The following is a 22,562-nucleotide window of genomic DNA, read 5'->3' as shown; positions in this document are numbered from 1 at the left end:
AATAGTTATATGACAGTGTAGGGACATTATCTTTTAAAAAAGCAGAAAAAGGTGAGGTTAATGGTTGAGCTACTATATAGAATAGTCACTTATGAATACTATTTTCTAAAATTCTTTGTTCATATTTTAATAAGTCAAAAATATGCTCTTAAGATAAGTATCTGTTACAGAATTAAGGCTAAAAGAAGAAAAAGTGTATTGTGAACTGAAACGAGAAAAGGCGGGTCGCTTATTGAGTCTTCACTTTTGGAATCTCATTAGCTATCAGATGGAACTTGATGACTGCCAACAAATAAACAACATTTCCCTCCATTCTAGGCTGTTACACTGCCCAAAGCTACCAAATACAGATTATTCTGAAATACACTTATTGTTCCTGCTGAAGGTGGTTAAAAAATCAGCTTTGGATACAAGAATTATTTTTCTCCCTTTCCTTCAGGCTGCTAAAGGATGCACAGAATGAAGCTTATTTTAAAAGCTGGTATCAGAAGCTGTTGGCTGCTCTCCAATTCTGTGCAGGAAAAGCCCTGAGTGATGAATTTGCCAAGGAGATGAAACTTATAAAAATTCTAGGAGACATTGGGGGAAAAGTCAAGTCTGCCAGTGACCCTCAAAGACAGGTTTGTTGAGAAATCAATATTCATGTAGTAAAGTGTACTTTTTAAATATTTGGTTCAATTAAATTTTAATCACATAGCTTAGAAAGCAAATTTCTTGACTATACTTAGTTATAAGACATTTACATCAATTACTTTAATAAAGTTTTTTCATTCTACTATAAAAAGAAAATTTTACTATCCTAAAATTAATGATAATGTCTATTACCAAGAATTTTTTTTAAATCTAAGTAGTCATGTACCCTATAGAGAGCACCTGACAAGAAGAAGCCAACTTAAAGGAGGTTTGACTAAAAAGACCAAATGAAGTATCTCAAAATGGCAGCATAGCTCAGACTCAAAGGACGAGTACACAAGGGAACTTTTTAGGGTACCCTTGTCTGAGGTAAACAAACTATAACTCTAGACTTTTCTAACATTGACCTAATCAAGTTCACATTTTTAAAGATGTTTTCCCAAAACAAATAAGTTACTTAAATGAAATAAATAAATAAATAGTAGTGTGGATAGTAATACTTTTACACTAAGATCCATGGATAATAGTCAAAATATTGGGCCTCTTTCATTAATGATTATTACAATGGACTTGGCTATTCTTTTTCTTGATCCAATGGAAGAATATTTCCTCTTTTTAATTATCTGCATCACTAGCTCCCTTACTATATACCATTAAATAGGTTCTCTTAAGTTCGACTTTCTAAATGGAACGAGATAGTAGACATGTATCCATTGTATTATGAATATCACTCAATAACAATTAAGTACTTACTACAGACTAGATGTTAAGGATAGAAAGATGACTAAAACATATATTTTGTCCTCAAAAGAGCTCATAGTTTCTCTCCACCCCACTATTTAAGATCAGTAAGAGTTTTCAATAAAATGTTATGACAATAGTAATAGATAAAATATCCCAGGATTCCTTTCTAGCACAAGATTTTCTTGCTGGACATCACTTCATTTGATAGAAATGCCAGGAGCTATGCTACTTTACCTACCTTAAGAGATAATGAAAAATAAAAAGCATACTCATGAAATTTCTTGTTAAATGAGAGACATAGAAACTCTAGTTACACAGAAGAGCCTTAAGGCAAATAACATGATGGACAATGCAAAAAAAAAGAAAAATTCTATGGTTTCTCCATATTGTTGCAAACTCATAAAGAGACAAAAAGTTGAAAGTAAAATAAATTGGTTTAAAATTTACAAAATCTATGTATAGGTTTGGTTTTTGTTTCTTATGTTTTTAAATTCCTCATATATTTAAGATGCATAGAATAGACAAATCATTCTGGTGCCTTTTTGACCATTTGCATAATGTTCCAGAGTGATATTGACATTATTCTCTCAAATAAATGTATTTCTTTTACCTTGACTGCTTGATTTTTTTATACCTCCTCTTCAAATGAAAACAGAAAAAGAAAAAGTAAGAGGTGGGAGAAGCATTTATAATTTCTCACCATTTAAATTACTCTTTGTTATTTTTTAAAAAATTTTTTAAGCACTGATTAAATTTAACTATATGAAATGAAGAGATTTCAAACAAATGCAGAGAGCAGACTCCCCTCCATGATATTCTTCAGGCAATTCCAGGCATTGATAAGGCAAAGCCGGACAGACAGAAAGAGTGCCATAGTGGAATTTTGTCTCATTTTTTCCACCTTCCTCTTCTGGATTCTGGAAGCAGTAGATGCTATTATTTTCCAATGAGCCAGGAAGAAGAGCTAAAAAACACTTGAGGTTTAATTACGCATGATTAACCTGCTATCTTCATTTTTACAATTGGGCTTAAAGAGTTTTCAGAAGTGGGCTAAAAGGAACTTTCTTAATTTCATATTTAGTAAATTTTTCATATATATTACTGTTTCTGATATTAGCAATTGTCTGCAATTAGCATTTTTGTCATTATTGCTCATAATATATGTGACCTTTTTCTAAAACGTACTATTACTATTAAGGATAAATCTTGAGAGTTACAAACTAAGATTTCGGGAAATTATCAGAAATGCATTGTGTTAATAATTACTTAAAGCAGAGATTGAAATTGATAGGCCACAGGTCAAGTCCAACCCATCATATTTTGTTCAAAGGGAACAGTACTTTGGTTTATTCTCTCTCTCTCTCTCTCTCTCTCTCTCTCTCTCTCTCTCTCTCTCTCTCTCTCTCTCTCGAATGTAAAGTCCTTTAGAAAGGGCATGACTCATTAATTCCTAATTTTCCCCAGCACTCCCTCTTATAGCCTACTGCCTTCTCAAGTGTGGATACATGATTTACTCGACCCTAAAGCTTGCAAGTGCGCAACCCCTAAATTAAAGAGTTCTTTAACCAATAGAAAAAAAAAATACAACTTGAAAGAAAAATCAAGTTCTCTACATTTTATAAAGTGCTTTCTCTTATGATTTTTCACAGGAAGTACTAAAGAAAGAGATTGGTAGACTAGAAGAATTCTTTCAGCATATAAATACCTGTCATCTTCCTCTGAACCCTGCCTTATGTATAAAGGGAATTAATCGTGATGTAAGTCAATTTATTCAGTAAATGAGTTGAATGTTTTTGTTTTGTATCGTTTAGTTCATTGTGTATTTTTGAAATGGCAAAGCATTTATAATTTTATTATAATTATTTTAAGAAAAAATAATAATTATTCCATTCAAACCATGTGTTCCATTCCATATGCCGTGACTAGTTCGGATCACATTAGTTTCATCAGATGATTTGTTGGTTTAGAAACAAACTATGCATCAGTTCAGTGAAAAAAAAATAAAGCTACTTCACACTGAATCGGTTTCTCAATTGATTTGGTTGACCCCAAGCAGGCTGAGTTTAATCTCATGCTTATTTAGATTATGTGCACACCCATGCCTAATACACTAATATATCATTAGCTACAACATCTCCATTTTGATTTAATTTAAAATTCATTGATGCTCATGTGTCAGTGTGCCATATAATATATTTTGTGATTTTACTCATGCCCGGAAAGCCCTTCCTGGTGTTGGCACACTCACAAACCCCTTCTCTTCTTAAGCCTCTGTCACCCATCCTTCTCTGACTTAGAAACAGAGAATCATTTCTTCTGTTTGCCATGAGCTTTATTTTCCTTCTTCTCAAAGCTCAAGAGTGGAAGACACTAACAGAAAAAAAAGATTGATAAGTGAGATTTAGAAGTGAAGACGTTAAACTATCATGCATGCACAATAAATCTTACTTAACTGAAGTTATAAGGCAATCAAGATAACAAATTCAATAATTAGGAGAAAAATTAGACCATTATTAGTATGAATATAAAAAGTTTTACTGAAAACTTGATGCTGTCACTTTACAATGTTGCCACTACAGAGATACCTTATAAACTTTCCTAATATGCTACATAAACATATTTTGAAAATCATAACTAAATAAGGCATGAATTCCATTAACTGAGATATGTCTATTTGGACTAAAACTCAAATTATCACTAATTTTTAAAAATGGCATAACTTTAATAATTATTAGTATTTACTGATTAATGCTGAAGATATATGGAAACTCAGTATTTCAAAGATATAGTATCTGAAGCAGAAAGAACAAAATGGATCATTGAGTCCAGATGTTGATTTTTTTGTTTCTGCTTTCTTGGTTTGTTGCTGCTTAAGGAGTAGACAATTTTTCAATTAAAATTACATTTTAGAACATGGGGCATTGGCTCTAATGGGTGGCTGCTGTGAGTATACAGGTGAGCTGGCCAGACCAAAGATCACCAGCCTAGGAGTTATCACCTGTAGTGTTGTGGCTGGGACCACACTCCTTCCCTGCATCAAGCTACAGCCATCGGTACTTTTCTTGAGTCTAGGAAGTACCCCAAGTGGAGCTACTTCTTTGGCTCACTTGCTCTGACCAGCTGTGCCTGGCCCAGGGCTACCACACCTGTGCATACAGCAACGAACAGGGCAGATGTGGCAGGTGATGCTCTCACTTACAGAACATTTTAGTCTGTCCTCCAGTTTTGCTGAATAACATGGCAATCTGAAGGGACATACATCACATCTGAAGGAAGGTGCAATAAATGTGACAAAGCAACAATTAGAGCCCGCATCTCATTGGCCATCAGAGGATTCATACTGGATAGAGTTTCTATGAGTATAATGAGTATGGTAGGACCTTCAGACAGACTTCTCAGCCAACGATGGATCTGAGAATCCACTGAGGGAACAAGCCCTGTGAATACAGAGAGTGTGGAAAGACTTGTTATCCCTACTCTCATCTCATTAAATACAGGAGACTCCATAATTGGGAGAAACTTCATAATGAAGCTATAAAAGCCTTCACTCAGAGTTCCCTACTCATTGATCATCAGACAGCCTCTAATGTAGGACAGCCTTCTGAATGAAATGAGTATGGGAAGCCTTCGTTCAGAGTAAAATCCTTTTCCATCATCAGGCACTTTACAGGTGAGAAACCTCATACTTGGAATGAGTGTGGGAAAGCTTTCTGTTCCAATGGAAACCTTATCAACCATCAGTGGTTCCATACTGAGAAGAAGCCCTATGAGCTGAATAAACGCAGTAAGGCCTTCAGGCAGAATAAATGTCTTATTGGGCATCAGGGCCTCCACACTGGGAAACAAGTACATAAGTAGGCAGTGTGGAAAGGCCTTCAGTCAGAACTCAGCTTGTTGACTATGGCAAATTTATACCAGAGAAAAACAGTCTGAGAAGGCATTTAGTCCGAGAAAATGTCTTATGTCACAGTCTTCACACAAGCAAAAAGCCTTATAAATGTGGAAAATATGCAATCAAGACTCACACCTCATTATATATCAGAGAATTCACACTGGTAAGAAAATCTATGAATGTGATGAGTATGGAAGATCCTTGGTTATAATGCCAATGTTATAGTGCATGAGAAAACCCGTCTAGCGAGAAACCTTACAAATCCAATGACTACAGGAAAGCCATCAGTGACAGTTCACAGCTTATCATGCATTAGAGAGCTCACACTGGAGAGAAGCCCTACTAATGTAGTGAGTATGGGAAAGCTTACAGTCAACATTCTATTTTAATTACCATTAGTGAACTACACTGGGGAGAAGTACTCAGGCCTGGCTCAGTCCATTTCTTAAAGCCTGGGTCTCCAAGGTAGAGTGCAAAGGTCTTAAGTTTGAATTAAGCTTTCTTCATGAGAAGAAATCTCACCTTTGTCACGATGGAAAATTTCTTATTTCCCTTCGAATCACTAAGGGATGGACCAGGTGGGAAATGAGAGTAACTCAATGCAATCTTTCTCCACTCCTGAGAAAGTAAGTACTAGATATTTCATTTACTAATAAGTTTTTCTTTTTAAAAAAGTTTTAAATCTATTTAATTAGTGTGTACTTCTCAAGAACATAAGTCACATCTTCCTTTCTCTATTATAGTTCTTTCTATCTCACCATTTACATTAAATCATCCTCCAAGACTCTGATTTATTCCTTCCAGTCTCTTGTTTATGACTTCCCAATCCTAATCTCTCCTTGTTTGCCTTTTTCTACCTAGCAAAATTTTCTCCTACCTGTTTGCGAATCTATGTCTCTCACAATCTTCAAATCCAGCTCATCTCTGAAGGGCTCTCTTCTTCAAATGCCTCTTCATTCGATTGTGATAGAATGCTTTGTAAATTATTTCCAACTTAATGCACATGTGTAAATCCATACCAACTTTTTGTAGGCTCTTTGAGAGTGAATATGGTGTCTCTCTACTGGCATTTGGGTAATTGCGCATACTAGTTGTTGAATATATTTTTTACATGACTCTCAAAAAATATACTGCACATGAAAACCAGACTATGAAACAACGAAAGGAAAATAGCTCTGAGTGATGTAATTAAGAAGAGAGGCTAAGCCTTTCCTTTGACCTCCCTTTGCATTTTTTCTCTCCCCCAGAGTTGGGATGCCTCAAAGAGAATGTCAGAAATTGAATGAATAGAATTTGAAATCCACTGATCTAGATTCATTTTGGGCCTAATACAAGATTTCCTAAACCATGATAGAAGGTCATATGTTCCTTGATTGACTTATTCTTGCAGTAAGAATTCATTTCTTACCAAGCAGCCTCACCCATTTACTCAAATTGATTCAGTAAGCATGACTGAAACCCTTGTTTCTGTTTGCCACAGGATTAGCTGAGATTTATGCTGATAGGTTAAGAAATAGATCCTTTCCTCTCAGCTTCTATTGATATCAGACTTCTCAGAAGTAATGATATTCAAACTGATCCTTCAATATGTATGAATGTCATATTTAACTAAATTGATAAATTGAAAGTATCAAGTCCTTTTCCATTCTTTAGTATTGATCGTACTCTTCACTGTCAACATAAATGCTCTAATAGCCTAAAGACATAAAGCTTTTTAACACTCAAACAATTGTAAGAACATAAAAGGAAAATAAGCAATAAGGAAAGTATAATGGAAAGTACTCAATGTTGTAAAGCTGAAAATGGAAATGCGAAGTGTAATTGGAAGAAATGAAAAGGGAAAATACATGTGTACTCTTATTTGTAAAGGTAAGAAAATTTTCATTAACAAAAAGGGTAAAAGGATGTATTAATTTTTTAAATCTAATTAGCTTAAGGCACTGTGAAAGGTTTTTTTATATCCATTAGCTCATATATCTATTACAAAAATGTATGGGGTAGGAGTTGGTATACACATTTGACAGTGAAATACAAACATTTAAATAACCTGTTCAAGGTCTTATAGGTAGTAAATTATACAGTCCACATTTGAACTGATTCAGAGCTTTCTTAACTCTATATCCATGTTCCCTTAAAGAATACTGCGGGGCAGAAATAATTAAAAGAAAATAAATTTTTAAAAATAGCAACTGTATTTTTTAGATATTAACCAACTAGCATAAGCACAATACCTACAAAGTACTTAGTTTATTCAAATTCCCAATATAGCGCCACTGCTCAGTGAGAAAAAATATAGTTGAAGATTTACAACCTGCCAAAAAGCTCGCTTTTCATTTTTCAAGTAAAGGCTTTGGTTGGTAGACTAAAATTTTATTTTGTTTTGTTTTTAATAAATAAGTTTCTTTGTTCCAAAGTATAAAGATTATTCATATGTGTTATATTTGCTCAAATAACAAATTCTGCAAGGGGCCATGGATTCAGGGAAAATGTTCTTTTTGCCTTATTTTGCTCACCATTTTTCTCTTCTCCTTTTATAGGCATGTTCATATTTCACATCTAATGCTTTCCCATTGAAGATTACTTTCATCAATGCTAATCCAATGGGCAAAAACATCAGCATCATTTTTAAGGTACAGTAACTTCTAAAACATCAAATTGATTACATAGGTAGAAATATAGATTTATTACTCACAAAAAAAATTACTATAGTTATTTTCCTCTGGCAACAACACAGATGATTCAGTTATTTTTGATTTTGCATTTTTACGGGATTATAGTACATTCAAAACTATGATTAGCAATAAATCAAACATTACTGGCTTAAAGCCAGTGAACATTCAGTGCAAGACTTAAGAAAATATAATTCAATAAACAAAATTATTTGATCACTTTCGAATAGCACAAAAAAAAGGGGGAGGGGGGATTGTGTGTTGAACTCTGACAGAGAAAGTTTTATTTTGGCCTGAATACTAAATTAAGAATCAAAATGAGCTGAACCTCAAATTAATTTAACATAAAATTCTTATCTGCAAGCACTTGCTTCTTTAGTAATGTGGTTTGTTTTCTTCTTTTTAAATAAAATATAAATATGGGCCACACCAAGCTTTGTCATGAATCCCATGGGAAAAATAGTAAAAGATTATATATAGTCAGGTGAGCAAGAGGAACTAAAGAAGAAACTGTAAGTAAAAAGTAAAGATTTGCCAACCATCCAGTTAATTTAATCAATTATTCAGCCAAACCAGATAACAAGGCCTCAAAGTGATTTTTTTTTTCTGGTGGATTCTATTTTTGAGAATAAATATTAGCACGCCCATACTTTTGCTTTGACCCATTTAACCTCAAGCATTAATGGTCTCATCATGCTGCATTTTGGGTGGAGAAAAAAAAAAACACACACAGAATCTCATCTTGGCATAGTTTTCTGCATGTAATTTAGAAAACATTTTTGAAAACTAACTTATTAGTTTAAAAGCATAGAACTATCCTGTTTTGGACATATTCCATTTCCTTCACCTATGTTGAAAAATCACCCCTTTATCATTTCTTATTTTTATCAAAGGTCATTTACTCTGAAAACATTTTAACTGTCTTCATAATAAGAGAAGTCAATAATTCAAAGTCCGATAAATCATATGCATGCTATTTATCCTCACAGTCAAGAAGTCCTTGGTATTCTAACTGTACATCATTGCATACACTTATGGCATACAAAACAATGTTTCACTTAGCTCTCTCTTGGCCGAGTTTGAAATTTGGATAAATATTAATCCAGCCTCCCTTCACTAGACTTTGAGTCTAAGACATTGTACATGGATAATAAATTGAAAGATTATTATCAGGGATCAACATTCCGAGCAGCTTCTAATTTGATGGTTGAAGTTTCTGTAGTCACTTAAAGGAAAGCTCTCATTTTCTTTGATATTCTATCAGAAACACAAGGTACTCTTGGAGCTAATAAAACAATTGAAAACATCCTAAGTCAGGCCGAAAATTTATTCAAGGAAAGAAATGAAATATGCCATGTTTGAAAGCTTTTAAAGGAATTCAAAGAGAAATTCAGAGTCTATAATTTTGTTTTTAATAGGTCGGAGATGATCTTCGTCAGGATATGCTTGTTCTGCAGATTATTCAAGTGATGGACAATATTTGGCTGCAAGAAGGCCTGGATATGCAAATGATTATTTATAGATGCCTAGCCACAGGAAAAGACCAAGGTTAGTACAGTTTAGAAAGTGAGTTGACTTACATTATTTATCTCATACATTCACTGATAATATGACACCAAACTTTCCACAGCACTCATTTTGGACTATAAATTTTAAAATCCAAATAACTATAGTCATTCTTCTTTTTTAAAAAGAATTATTTTCAAGAACACTAAGCCAAAATATTTAATAAAGCATAATGTCCTTTTAGACATTAATTAGGTCATCGACAACCCAAATGTTAACTGTGATATTTTTTTTGTGTTTTTAGTTACATTAATAACTAACTCTTATTTTTTTCTCTTTTCCTAAGATAACAGAAAAGGCTACTCATTCAAAAAATACAGCTGTTGCCTATTAAAACAAACTATAAATGTTTACAGGAGTTCTGAAAATTCTAAGTACATTATAAACCTGCATTTAATTTTTAAAAAGCTTTTGAGTGAAGTATAATATCAACAGTTAAAGATGACCATACACTTAAACTTCGAACATACTCCAGCATTTCTTTTCCCTTATAAAAGTCAAGACATTAATATGGAAAGCTAATAACATTTATACACATTTCCAATGAAAATAATGTCAATGGTCCACCCAGATTGTTACCAAAACATCAAATATAAAAGTTGTTTTTATTATAATCATGATAAATTGAAGGAATAATTCCTAAGATATCTTATAATCTTATTTACATGTGGTCATTGTCACTTAGAATTTTATTAAATTAATTAGTACAAATTATAGCAGATACACCTGCATAAATAAAAAGATAAAAAGTCATAGAACTAGAAGAGAGATTTAGAACCATGTAGTCATTTTTTTTTATTCGGGTGGAACTACAATTTAAACCAATCATCACAAAAGAAAAACTGTCACTGCCTGTTCCTACAGTTCCTGAGATCCTGTACCCCAGCCAGTTGTGACTTGAGATTTTAGAAGCTAAGCATGGAAGCATCTCCTAGTTCGTTTAACTTGCAACTTGAACTTCAAGATCACTCTATTGTCATACTGCTTAATTATTTTGATTCTTGTAATTGGGCTCTCGCTTCCATGCCTAGTGTCCCACCCTTGAACCCTTTCTAAGCTCTAGCTCCTGAAAGTCTTTTATCCTTGCTACTCTGAGATCGTTATTCCTTGAGTTTTACTCTGTTTTCTCACAAGTGACCTAATGCTTTCATAGCCTAATATGCTGAAAGTGTAAGAATAAAACTAGATGAGTCAAGCTGAGCTTGATGATGTCACATGGATCGACATTAGTTCAGAAACTGAATACATCACTGACTTAAGGGAATTCTTCAATTCCATCTACTCATTTCTCAGTTTATAATCATAGAAAGTAACAGAGGCTAAATCTTTTAAAATTAATAAAATGATTTAGCAAAAATGACTGTATATTTGCCCAAATTTGCAGATTCATAAAACAAACAAGTTAATCTTCCCCCCTATCTACCAGCAATCTTCTATAGTTTAAGATTTCAGATGCATGATACTGGCAAAATACTTCTTCAAGAAAAAAAAAAACCATTAAAGCAAATGTCACTTTTAGGAGATCAGATTCCATTTTTAATCAGGTTCCAAGGCTTACTGAATATCTAGTATTCTCATGAAATGCCACTAAGTGAGGCAGGGAATACTAAAAGGGGAGAATATGTTCCAGGCCAGAAGTTTAAATAACTTTATCAACATCATTGTTGATTATAATTCTCATGATTACTTTGTATGTGATGTCCTAGGAGTTTGGGAGAGACTATGAGGGCAAAAAAACAAAACAAAACAAAACAAAAAAAAGAATATAATTTATTTAATTGCTGGTTTCCAAATTTCATTGGCATAAAAATTACTTCAGGAAATCGGAGGAGCAGGTATAATTAGGCCCCAACCAGGGTACTAAATTGGGCACTGCACTGTGGGCAGGGGGAGCCCTGTCTTGGTGATTGCAAAAGGCTGCTCTGCTGTTTCTGATGCACCCCTTTTTGAGGGACATTACCTTATGATACCATCTTAAAAACTTTTGTTCCTAAGAATCTTGGTACTTAAAGTATGACCCATTGGACTGGCAGTATTGACATCACCTAAGAGCTTTTAGAAATTTCAAATCTCAGGCCCTGCCCCCTTCCTACTGAATCAGAACCTACCTTTTCACAAGATCTTCAAGTGATACCTATGTGCATTTAAGTTTGAGAAACCCTGCATTAGAGGACTATAAGAATGGAACTGTAAAACACTACTCAATTTGCACAGAATTATGTCAGAAGTATTTAAAAGTTATATGACACATACTAGCTTAAAACGTATAAAATATAATTTGTGGTTTTCATTAAAGGGCAGAATTTAACCACCGTGATTGTTATAAATTAGATACAAGGTTTCTGGGTAGTCAGCAATGCAAGGTTTATGAAAAATGACGGGATTTAACAAAGATTTACTCCCTAATGACAAAGGCGGTCTGAAAAGTAACCAATATTGTTACAGCACAGTATCCAAAGGGTGCAATAATCTAAATCCTAATTTCAGCACAGTTAAATATGAGGTTGCAGTGAAACACTCAGAGACCGGATAGAATGTGATTTTCCCTTAAGAAGTGTTATATGGAGGAATTGGAGAAAATGAGGGAAATTATCAGGACTAGAAAGAGAAATCACCTCTCTCAAGAGGAATTAAGTTACTACCAAATGTAATGCTTTACATTCGCTATCCCAATACACATGAGAAAACCTTCATAAGAGCCACATCCTGCTGAGAGAGAAGGAAGAAGTGTTAATGATAGCAAGGATGTGCCCAGGATTCAGGATTTATCTCTGGAGTGTTAAAGTTTAAGTTTCTCTCTCTCTTTTTTTTAACATAGAAGTTTTAGAGGTTATATTTGCTGCATTCAATTCCTACTCCCCATGTTTAAGTTTCATTCTGATACAGCAAAATAGGTGCCTTATGATCACAATGGAGCTATTGGATATTAAGGGAGATTAAGGCTGGAACCAGCTCCTAATTGGCCAAATCCAGCACAGACAAGTGTTTCATTTATCATCACTACGATCTACTTGTTTGTTGTTGTCTAATTTGAATATTTTTAAGGTTACCATGAAATAGTCGATTTGCAAAACTCAGCCTTCTTTCTTTTCATGTGGTTATATTTGTGTCCCTGGTCCCTTTGGGCATTCCAGTTAGAAACTCTTGGAATTATCAAGACAGTAAAAGTCAGAAATTGTGTACTTTAATTTCTTTCAATGCCTATTTACAGAACTGTACATTATAGATTGTTTTGTGGACATTAGTCCTAGGAGAATTTTAAATATTGAGTTAAAGTATTGTTCTATACAGAATGAAAATCAAAAGGTTTGAAAATGTTTACACAGTGAAAAGAAGCCTCGATGGATGCATGGCCAATGGGGCAAAGGTCCCACTGACGTTTAATAAATATATGTGCCCTTTTAAAAATTATTATCATAGTTTCTCTTTAATGTTCACTGAGGAGGAAGGAACAGGCTGCTCTCTACATGTTTCCTGCAGTTATTCTGTTCGTTCCCAGAAATGGAACATTTAACAGTGAAGCTTTTAACCTAAACATTGATTTTTATAACATATTGTAAATATCTATTATGGAGATTATATTTGATTTGCTTATGAAACCTGTTATGCAAGTTTGAATGTGCTCCCTTAAACTGTAAATGAATACACAAGCCATATGTTAATTAACACACTAACCTATTGAATTAGTGGAGTCTCTATGAGACCATCTAGATTGGCTTTTTCCTGTAGTTCCAGAAAACAATATTAAAGCTGTTTCTGATACATCTGATTGAAACACAAATAGCCTCATTGCTCCCCAGAATTTAGGAAGAATTAGAAGGCAGGCTGTCTGGAGAAGGTTCCTTTAGAAAAAAAAAAAAATTTGCAAAGAATAAAGGTAATCCAAGTAGTTTTGGCAACTGTTGTTACTTCAATTAAGATATATTTCCTAAGTATTCCTCATCCTGTGAAGAAAGAATTATTTGCACAATCTTTTTTTTTTTTTTTTAATCAACCAGGTTTGGTACAGATGGTGCCTGATGCTGTAACCCTAGCAAAGATCCATCGGCATTCTGGACTGATAGGGCCGCTGAAAGAAAATACAATCAAAAAGTGGTTCAGTCAGCACAACCACTTAAAGGCGGATTATGAAAAGGTTTGTCCTACTGGAGTGAACTTTAAATAAAGTACTTAAATAAGAATATGCTTTGGTTCATTAGATGTTCTGACTTATGAAAAAGTAAATTAAGTATACCCTTAAGTTCAAGTTAAGTTCAAGTTCACTCAGTCTTCAACCTAGTAACAATGACCCAGTTCAAATGGTATATTAACTTGATTTAAAAAAAAAAACACTGTTTGTTTTTCCTTCTAGATGAAATTCTGGGCTATCAATAAAGACTTTCTTTACTCAGCTGCATCTCTTTATAGCAATCTCACCTGAGATGATATTCCTCGAAACTACTTCCTTCAAGTTACCTCTGCCTTTGTGTACACAATCTCCAATTTCTATAAACTTCCCTCCCTCCTTTGCAATTTCTTCTGCTAAGTTCTACTTTTTCATACTTTATTCTTTCAATGTTTGCAAAATGCATAATAGAGCTTTAATTTTTTATATCTCCGAACTGTATAAAATATGCTATTTTATTTGACTGCAAACATTTTTTCCCACTTTACTTCATCCCAGCATCTAGGCTGCAGTATATGGTTGTACAAGTTCTGCCCTAAACCAGGGCTCCCAGCGACGAGGGTGAGCTGGTAAGAGCGAGGCCTTGTTCCACTTGCCAAGGCCTGAACTGGTACATCGGAGTCCACCCAGAGAAAGAGGAGCCTTTGTACTAATTCACACAAAGACACAATAGGAACCAGCATTAGACTTGCTCAGAACTGTCCTGAGCACTGAAATTCCCTCATTCTAGTAAATTCCTCAGTACCCTAACTAGGAGGGGGCGTGTTAGAGAGAGACAAAAGTTCATCTATTCCAGATTTCTGTGACATTGGAGTAGATAAAAATGCAGTCTTTGGGAGCCAAATAAAGAAATAGAGGTTATCTCAAAATTTATTTTTTAAACTATTCCCTAAATTGTAATTTGAGTTTTGTACAAAGCCCTGGGGTTAGATTTTTTTGAGGTGTTTCCACATACCACAATACAAACAAATTTTATTATCTTCACTTTATAATTAAAGAAAATATAGACAGATAAATTAAGTGACTTAGACACTTAGGATACCTAGAAATAAGGTGTCTTGGCATGTAATCTAGTAATGTAGACTCCCACTCCAGCAAGTCAGCCATATCATTCAAGGAGACCCATAACCATGGCCAAAACAATCACTCATGGCTACACTATGGTCACAATCAAGGTAGCATCATTGATGAAAATTATGCATATCCAGGAGACCATTTTAAAAACAAAGAGTAATTCTGGCAAGACATTTCTGCTCATTAAAGAAATACAAATCACAGCTACCTTAGTGGTAATCTCCTTCCACCCACACAGGCATTCATTCATTGATATGTACTGTACCAAAACACTTTTGGACATCAACCTATTTGCAAGGATAAACATAAAATGTTATAAATACCTCAACATAGCTTTTTCTGTATTAAGAAATTTAAAACTTAATATTTTAAATTTCTCTAGGGATAGGCAGTATTGGGTCATATTGTTCCTCTTCTTTTACCTTGAAAAAAATCATCCAATATCATATATTCGAGACATAAAAAAAAAAAAAAACCCACCAGGAATCCTCTCTAGTAAAGTATGAAAAATAGCGCACCTGAATGAAAGAGATATTTTCCAAGTTTCAGTGAAAAAATTAACCTATCAGGCTAAAAAACAGATTGCTTCACGTTCTTCTGTAGCATATCAAGAACCAGTTATTTAATCAGACCTCTCCCTCCACTAAGATGTAGAAGTGGTTCTTCATTATGTCAGTTTGCTTTTCATCATACTCTACCACAAGCTCTGATGCTAATGTATTTGCTCATTTTATATGTGTGTGTGTTATTGTTGTATTATTGTTTTTCAACTGATTAGGCCTTGAAGAACTTTTTCTATTCCTGCGCTGGCTGGTGTGTGGTAACATTCATCCTGGGAGTCTGCGACCGACACAACGACAATATCATGCTGACAAAGTCAGGCCACATGTTTCATATTGACTTTGGAAAATTCTTAGGTCATGCACAAACATTTGGAGGGATAAAAAGGTCAGTGCACAAATGATGTTTATTACAATAATTAAGCAATGTCCTAGAGCGATATAAAACATGTAATGACATAGAAACCCAACAGCTGACTTGCGCCCCGTCTATCAAATCTCCAAAGATAAACGTGATTACATATCTAATCAACTGAAGGCAAGATTTTTTTAATGGAACAAATTAGGTATCCTCAAATTGTTAGTGAACTAGATTGGCCTTCTACCATGGGATACTAATCTTATTTCAGTCTGAATTATCTGAAATATAATGTTTTTGTTTTTTATAAACCTCAAATGAACAACGAAGCATGAATTTATGGTCTCAGTATATCTGGTATATTGTCCATAGCATTTCCCACCCCTGTCGACATATCATAAAACTAGCACACCTCCTGCAATGAATTAGTCTTGAATCATTTCAAAAATATTCAGTGAGCACTTATTATTTAAGGCTCTGATGGTACAACAGAAAACAAGGCAGACACAGACTCAGATATCTTTCTAGTAGAGATGACAGACATTAAACAAATTAACAAGCAAAGAAATACGATGAGAAAATGAGGAGTTTAATTTCTTATTAAGAAACTGAAGCAGAGCAATGGGATAGAAAAATGACTGGGGCAGGGATGCTATTTTAGAGATGAGAAAATGATTCCAGGAAGAGAGAACAGCAAATGTAACAGCCACGAGCATGGAAATTAGGATGGCACGTCCAATGACAGCAAGAAAGCCCGGGACCTGAAGGAGGGATAGAGAAGAGGAGGCAGTTTGAGGTAAAGGTGAAAAGTTTGGTGCAGGCCAGAACAAGTAAGGCACTGAGGACATGGTATGGAGATTGGCTTTTATTTTAAGTTCAGGGGCAAACCATTGATGGATTTCAGTGGATTTCAAAGCTTTCTTCCACTATCCAGTGAAGTGGTGAGACCAGTTAGGACGCTACTGTAATAGTTAAGACAGAATCTTAATAGAAAAAAAAAATTTGTGAAAATTGACAGATTTAGAATGTATTTTGGAGTCAGAACCACAAGACCTGCTAATAGACTGAGCTTTGTCAGTGATTAATGGGGAGAGGGCCCGGAGAGCTAAAAGAAGAAAATGTTCAAGAATAATTCCTGGATTTTTGGTCTTAGCAACTATTGTATCATTTATGAAATGGAAAAGACTGGCAGAAGAATAGATTTTTGTTTGTTTAAGGGGATTTTTGTTTTGTTTTGTTTTTTTGAGCTAAGGGCAAGGAAACTAAAAGTATAAGACTACAAGTCCTTTGCCTTAAAAAAAAATACTTCATATTAAAATAGAAATACATCAGATCATTCTAAAGGCTAATCAGTCACTTTTAGCTAAAAAAAAAAAAAAAAAAAAAAAAAAAAAATGCTCCTCGGTAGAAGAAATAATGAGAAATAATGATGTTTCCTACAAAACAATCTGATGAGCTTTCACCAGATGGCCATAGTATGGTATTAAAATGTCAACAAAGACTATGTAATACGGTTTAATTCTTATAAACTGTTATCTCCTATTTAGTATATGCATACAAGTGGAATCATTTTTTATTATTATTTTCAATACATGACTTTATGTAATAAATAACCTCTAGAAAATTCACCACATGTTCATTCATTCCTTGAAAATCTACTGAGGTGGTCTGTATGTCAAGGACTGATAAATCTTGGTGATACAAAGATGAATAATATACATTTGCCACCTCAAGGGGGCTTACTCTTTCTTTAGAATACTAGGAAGATAGGCACATAAATAATTACGATAAAATGTGGTAAGAGCAGAGATAGAGAGATGTATAGACCATCAGAAAATCAAAGAGGAGAGATATCTAGTTTATGAAGGACAAATGTTAATCAACATGTATGAGCTTATATATAATTTACTAATCTAACACTTTTCCCCTAAAATCCACTCTTTTCTAAAAATTTAAAGATTAGATTACAATTTTGACATCCTTCTTCATTTGCTGTATTACCCACTGGGAATTTGGGTTAATGCTTATTCATTTATTCCACCAGCATCTGTGTTGACCACGGGGATAATTAAAAAATAAACAAATATATTTCGCCTCTACAGAAAAAGTTTCAGTTGCGGAGACGTAAAGAGTAAAGAACAGGTTACTAAATATTATGGCAAGTGCTGTAATATATATATATAGTGGGGTCTACAGAAAAAATGGAGCCCAGTTTGTTTGCTGATGTTATAGCACCTACCGCTGCTTCTACAGTTTGACAATTTGAAATATTTTTTATACAACCTCTAAGGTACATAAAAAGTGTGCCCAGGATAGAACTTCACTCACAGTAGCTTCTTAATACTGTTTGCTGAATGAGTTCACCAATAAACCATTCACAGATAAGTCCTCGGTCATCCAATAATTAATAATTAGACGAATGAAAATGAAGATGGCATTGTCTTCCCTTAAGATTATTGATTATTGACCATCAGCTAAGGAAGCCAACTGCAGCATTATGACTTATTTATATTGTTTGTAGGATTTTATCTTCACCAGCGGCAATGTCGTCTTGGATCTCTTTCTTAATACTAATACTTCCACCCTGAGTTTGTTCAATGGTTAAACTCGGCTATGCCTACTCATTATTACTCACTTTATCTTTTGAATTGTAGTCAGCATCTAATAATTTTCTTATGAGTCTCTTTGGGCTGTCTCTAGAGTTCATTTGAATGTTGTTTCTTAAGACAACTGATATCTTCCATCCTAGGTCCATCGGTTGTTCTTATTGGTTGCTAGGTAGGCAAAAAGCCTTTTATAAATCAGGCCTCTGCTTTCCCTGAGGATAAATTAACATTCTTATTTGTACTATATTTATTAGATTATAGACCTGGTCTTTAGGGAAAGTCTAGCTCTACCCAGCTTCTTCTATACACATACTAGACATATTAATAACTATCCTACCCCCAATAATGTACAATGCCAGGTATCTAAATCAAGACTTAGGACTATACTAATTTCCCATAGTCTAGCAAAGCCATTTAACATGCCAATAATAACCAGGTATAACCTAGGGGCATATTCCTTAACATAAAATGCTGCACACACAGGGAGTAGAGAATATATGTATTTCAGACACATGTGTTTTTCCTATTGTCTACTCCTTAAAAACATGGAAGATGAAAGCATTGATATAACCTCTTATGGTTTGTAATGTTACTAACATATGTTAACTAATTTCTCTTCATAATATAATTGCCTAAATCATTGCTCAACCTCACATCAGGAGTACAATTTCCAGCTGTGGATGGGTCATGGGTTAACATTAAAAAAAAAAAATACACACATAAAACCCCTTTTATAAATTGAAGATTTACCCCGTAGACAAGGATACAGAACTTAATCATGGAAATTAACAGACCAACAGAGCAGCAGCAAATGCAGTGTGTCTGAGTGTAGATTTTCCCTTGATCCTTGGTTTCCTTAAGAGGAAGTGTCAATGAAGTGGCATTCTCAAGTATGATCTTGAGGGAAAACCTGATTTTTTGCTGGGCAGTTGCTCCTGTTATACAAATGCTTACATCACCATTCCAGAACATCTCATGCTAAACGTCTGTGTGATTCCATTTAAGAAATGTTCGCAAACATTGGGCTCTCATTTTTTAATTGTATTGAGTTAGCCCAGTAACATTCTCATTTGGATTCCTTGCCCAAGTGTCCCTGAACCATTCCTCTGAATTTCATTTTCCAGAAATCTGGAAAGCCCATCTCCATGCTTAGACCAAATCTGAGGCTCCCACAGACTTTTTAATTTTGAAAAAAGAAAGAAATCACATTTCAGTTATGAATATGAAGGATTTCACAATCCTTCTTTATTGGTTTTAATTATGAGATTAGATTAAGAAGCTTTATACCAGCAGATTAAATTCCAGAACAGTTCAGCCCTAGCACTCCTTAATGATTCTGGGGAAAATTTAGTTAATTCCTACAATGGAAATCCTGAGGAATTTCGCCAACTTTCTGAAACAAATTTGTTGTTCTTTTAAAGTATTGCTTAATTGTTATCCTCTTTTCTTTATTTTTCTCTCACAAAGATTCAAATTAAAGTGGTTAAATTATCCATCACTCAAAGTTCTCCTGCAACAATGATTTCTATATAATAATTTTTCATTAGCTAAAAGATACTATTATAATAAACTCTAAATTTCAACTCAGTTTCTTGATGATGGCTCTCTTACAGAGGAGGGAAAATAAGGAAGGTCTACATTGGTGATGTTCATTGCTCTCCTAACTCATTGCTTCAAGCTTCTATTTTTTCAAACTATATTTCCACTATCTATGTGGTCTTTCGCTTTGGTAATGCTAGACTTTAATGAAGTCTTTTTTGCAGCTTTCTTTCTAGATAATTTTAGAGGTCATATGAGCAGTGGTTAAGGTCAGGTACTCTGGAGATAAACTGTATGTTTGTTCTTAATCGTGTACTAACATGTGCTAACAATGTGACCTTGAACAAATGGCTTCTCTGTGTCTCAGTTTAACCATCTATAAAACAGATTTATTTAGAAGATTAAATTAATTGACATGTAAAGTGCTTAGACGAAATGTTTGTTGTAATAAATTATAATGTAAGTATGCCAAATGAAGTGACAAGAAATGAGAATGTGTCTCTAGGTGACAGTATTTCTTTTGTTTCAAATTATCAAATATCTTATTTTGATGTTTTTTAGAGTAAGTATTTTAAACTCATAAGTTGAACTATTTTTAGTTCTTTAAGTTCTCTGACTTTGAGGCTTGTTGGCTGACAGACTGGATTGAACTATCTGTAAAGTTTATTTAGATAAGGTATTTTACCAAGTTATTCTTGACTTCTGATATAATTTTAGACACAAATAGAGGTGTGCTGCACTTGGTTCACACTGGCTTGCAAGAGCCTATTATATGTATTCCATCTCAACTCCATGTTCAATGACAGTGCACTGGTAGCCTGAAATCAGCCATTGTAGGAGTATATACACAGTGGAAATTGGCAAATGTCACAAATCAGAGCTTCCCCAACCTCCAAAAAGTGAGCTAATTATTAAATATTTACCACTGTACGATAGGACATAAATCTATTTAAAACATAAAAAATCATTCTAGAACTCAACAAAATAAAATTCAAACTCCGTTCTTTTCCTATTAAAATATTTATACCAGGATGATCAAAATATTATATATCTGTCTTCTTACAACTTAGTTTATGGCCTTTTCAAGCTTTATCCCAGTAGATCTGCAATCACCTAATATAATTAATCTCAGAATTTTCATCTCAATATTAGTCATAAAAATTCCCCGTACTTATGATCATTTTGACATTATCTTCGATAGTTAATTACCACTGACTCTAATATTATTAATGTTTAAATTTTAATTTGAATATTATAATATTTATATTCTAAATATTCTCAATTTAAAACCATCTCTGAAAAAAAAAAAAACTCCCTTAGCAGATTAAAAGATTAATTTTTCTCTTTCTCCAATCGCTCTGGTTCTGCGCTATATTCATAGTAATCCAAATGCTATGTAGGTATTAATGATTTCCCACATGCTTTAATTACTTAGTGTTCTTTGAAATTAGATGAGCCTCGTTGGTCTGTTATTCACATGATTGATTATTAAGAAACATTGTGATTCCTTTTACTCAAAGAAAGTCTCAGTATCATCAGAATTTTCTAGAAGAAAAACATACTTTCAATACCTCTTCAACTGTGAATGCCTTAAGGACATCTTCGTATCTTAACCACCTAGCTAGTAACTGACACTTAGCAGACGCTCAATTTTGGCTAATGACGGATCACTACAAAAATGCCATAAACTTTCTTTTCCTGACCTAACAAAGTACAATTTTTTTAAAGGTAAAATTATTCAGAATTGTCATATTCTTTTTCTAAATGGAAATTTACCAAGGGATTTTTACCCAGTGGTCATTCTACATGTGGAAGTCTGGGGGGTAAGACTCAAAATTTAAGACACATTACCTCATACCCATTAGGATGGCTACTATCAAAAAAACAGAAAACAAGGGGTCAGCAAGAATGTCGAGAAATTGGAATCCCTGGGCAATATTAGTAGAAATATAAAATGGTATCACTGCTATGAAAAATAATGTCTGCTCCTTACAAAAAGAAAAATAGAATTACCATATGAACCAGCAATTCCACTTCTGGCAATATACCCAAAAGAACTGAAAGCATAATATCAAAAAGATATTTGCACACCCATGTTCATAGCAGCATTATTCACAATAACTAAAATGTAGAAGCAACCCAAGTGTCCATCAACAAGTGAATGGATAAGCAGAATGTAGTATGTACATATAGTACATATAATACTATTCAGCCTTAAAGGAAGAAACTTCTGACACATGCTACAACATGGATGAAATTTGAAGATATACTACACAAAATAAGCCAGTCTCAAAAAGACAAATACTGTATGAGTCCACTTATATAAGGCACTTAGAGTTGTCAGAATGATATATACAGAAAGTTAAATGCTGGTGACCAGAAACTGGGGAGAATGGAAAAAGAAGTTATTGTTCAAGAAAGTTTCAGTTCTATTAGATGAAAAGAATTATGAAGATTGGTGGCAGTGATGGTAGTGCAACATTAGGAATATTTTAATACCACTGAACTGCACACTTAAAAATAATTAAAATGGCAAATTTTATGTTACATATTCTATCACAATGAAACAATTGAAAAAAAAATTGGTATACTATAGGTATTTAGTATACAAAGACTCTTGCCAGTTAATCCTAGGCAAACTACATCTAGTATTTGAATAGTTCTTTAGATTTTCAAAGCACTCTGACATAGACTATTTTAAGAAACAAAGTTTATTTTGTCATTCCCATCTTCTTACTATTATTTCTCCTTCTTCT

The 22,562-nt window shown here is 33.8% G+C and overlaps 1 protein-coding gene across 1 annotated transcript in view; it reads left to right on the top strand.

The window, feature by feature from the left end:
• Positions 1–22,562, top strand: part of PIK3C2G (phosphatidylinositol-4-phosphate 3-kinase catalytic subunit type 2 gamma) — a 270,689-nt gene that overhangs the window by 165,802 nt on the left and 82,325 nt on the right. The window contains exons 21-26 of the mRNA XM_016124109.2: positions 440–620; positions 3,027–3,134; positions 7,807–7,899; positions 9,357–9,486; positions 13,503–13,639; positions 15,522–15,691. Of these exons, the coding sequence (XP_015979595.2) occupies positions 440–620; positions 3,027–3,134; positions 7,807–7,899; positions 9,357–9,486; positions 13,503–13,639; positions 15,522–15,691 (819 nt within the window). The remainder of the gene's footprint in view (positions 1–439; positions 621–3,026; positions 3,135–7,806; positions 7,900–9,356; positions 9,487–13,502; positions 13,640–15,521; positions 15,692–22,562) is intronic.

This window comes from Rousettus aegyptiacus, unplaced genomic scaffold, assembly GCF_014176215.1.
Source record: "Rousettus aegyptiacus isolate mRouAeg1 unplaced genomic scaffold, mRouAeg1.p scaffold_m13_p_2, whole genome shotgun sequence".
NCBI classification, from domain to species: Eukaryota; Metazoa; Chordata; class Mammalia; order Chiroptera; family Pteropodidae; genus Rousettus; species Rousettus aegyptiacus.
The sequence above is the reverse complement of the archived record's forward strand: the minus strand, read 5'-3'. Positions and strand labels throughout refer to the sequence as shown.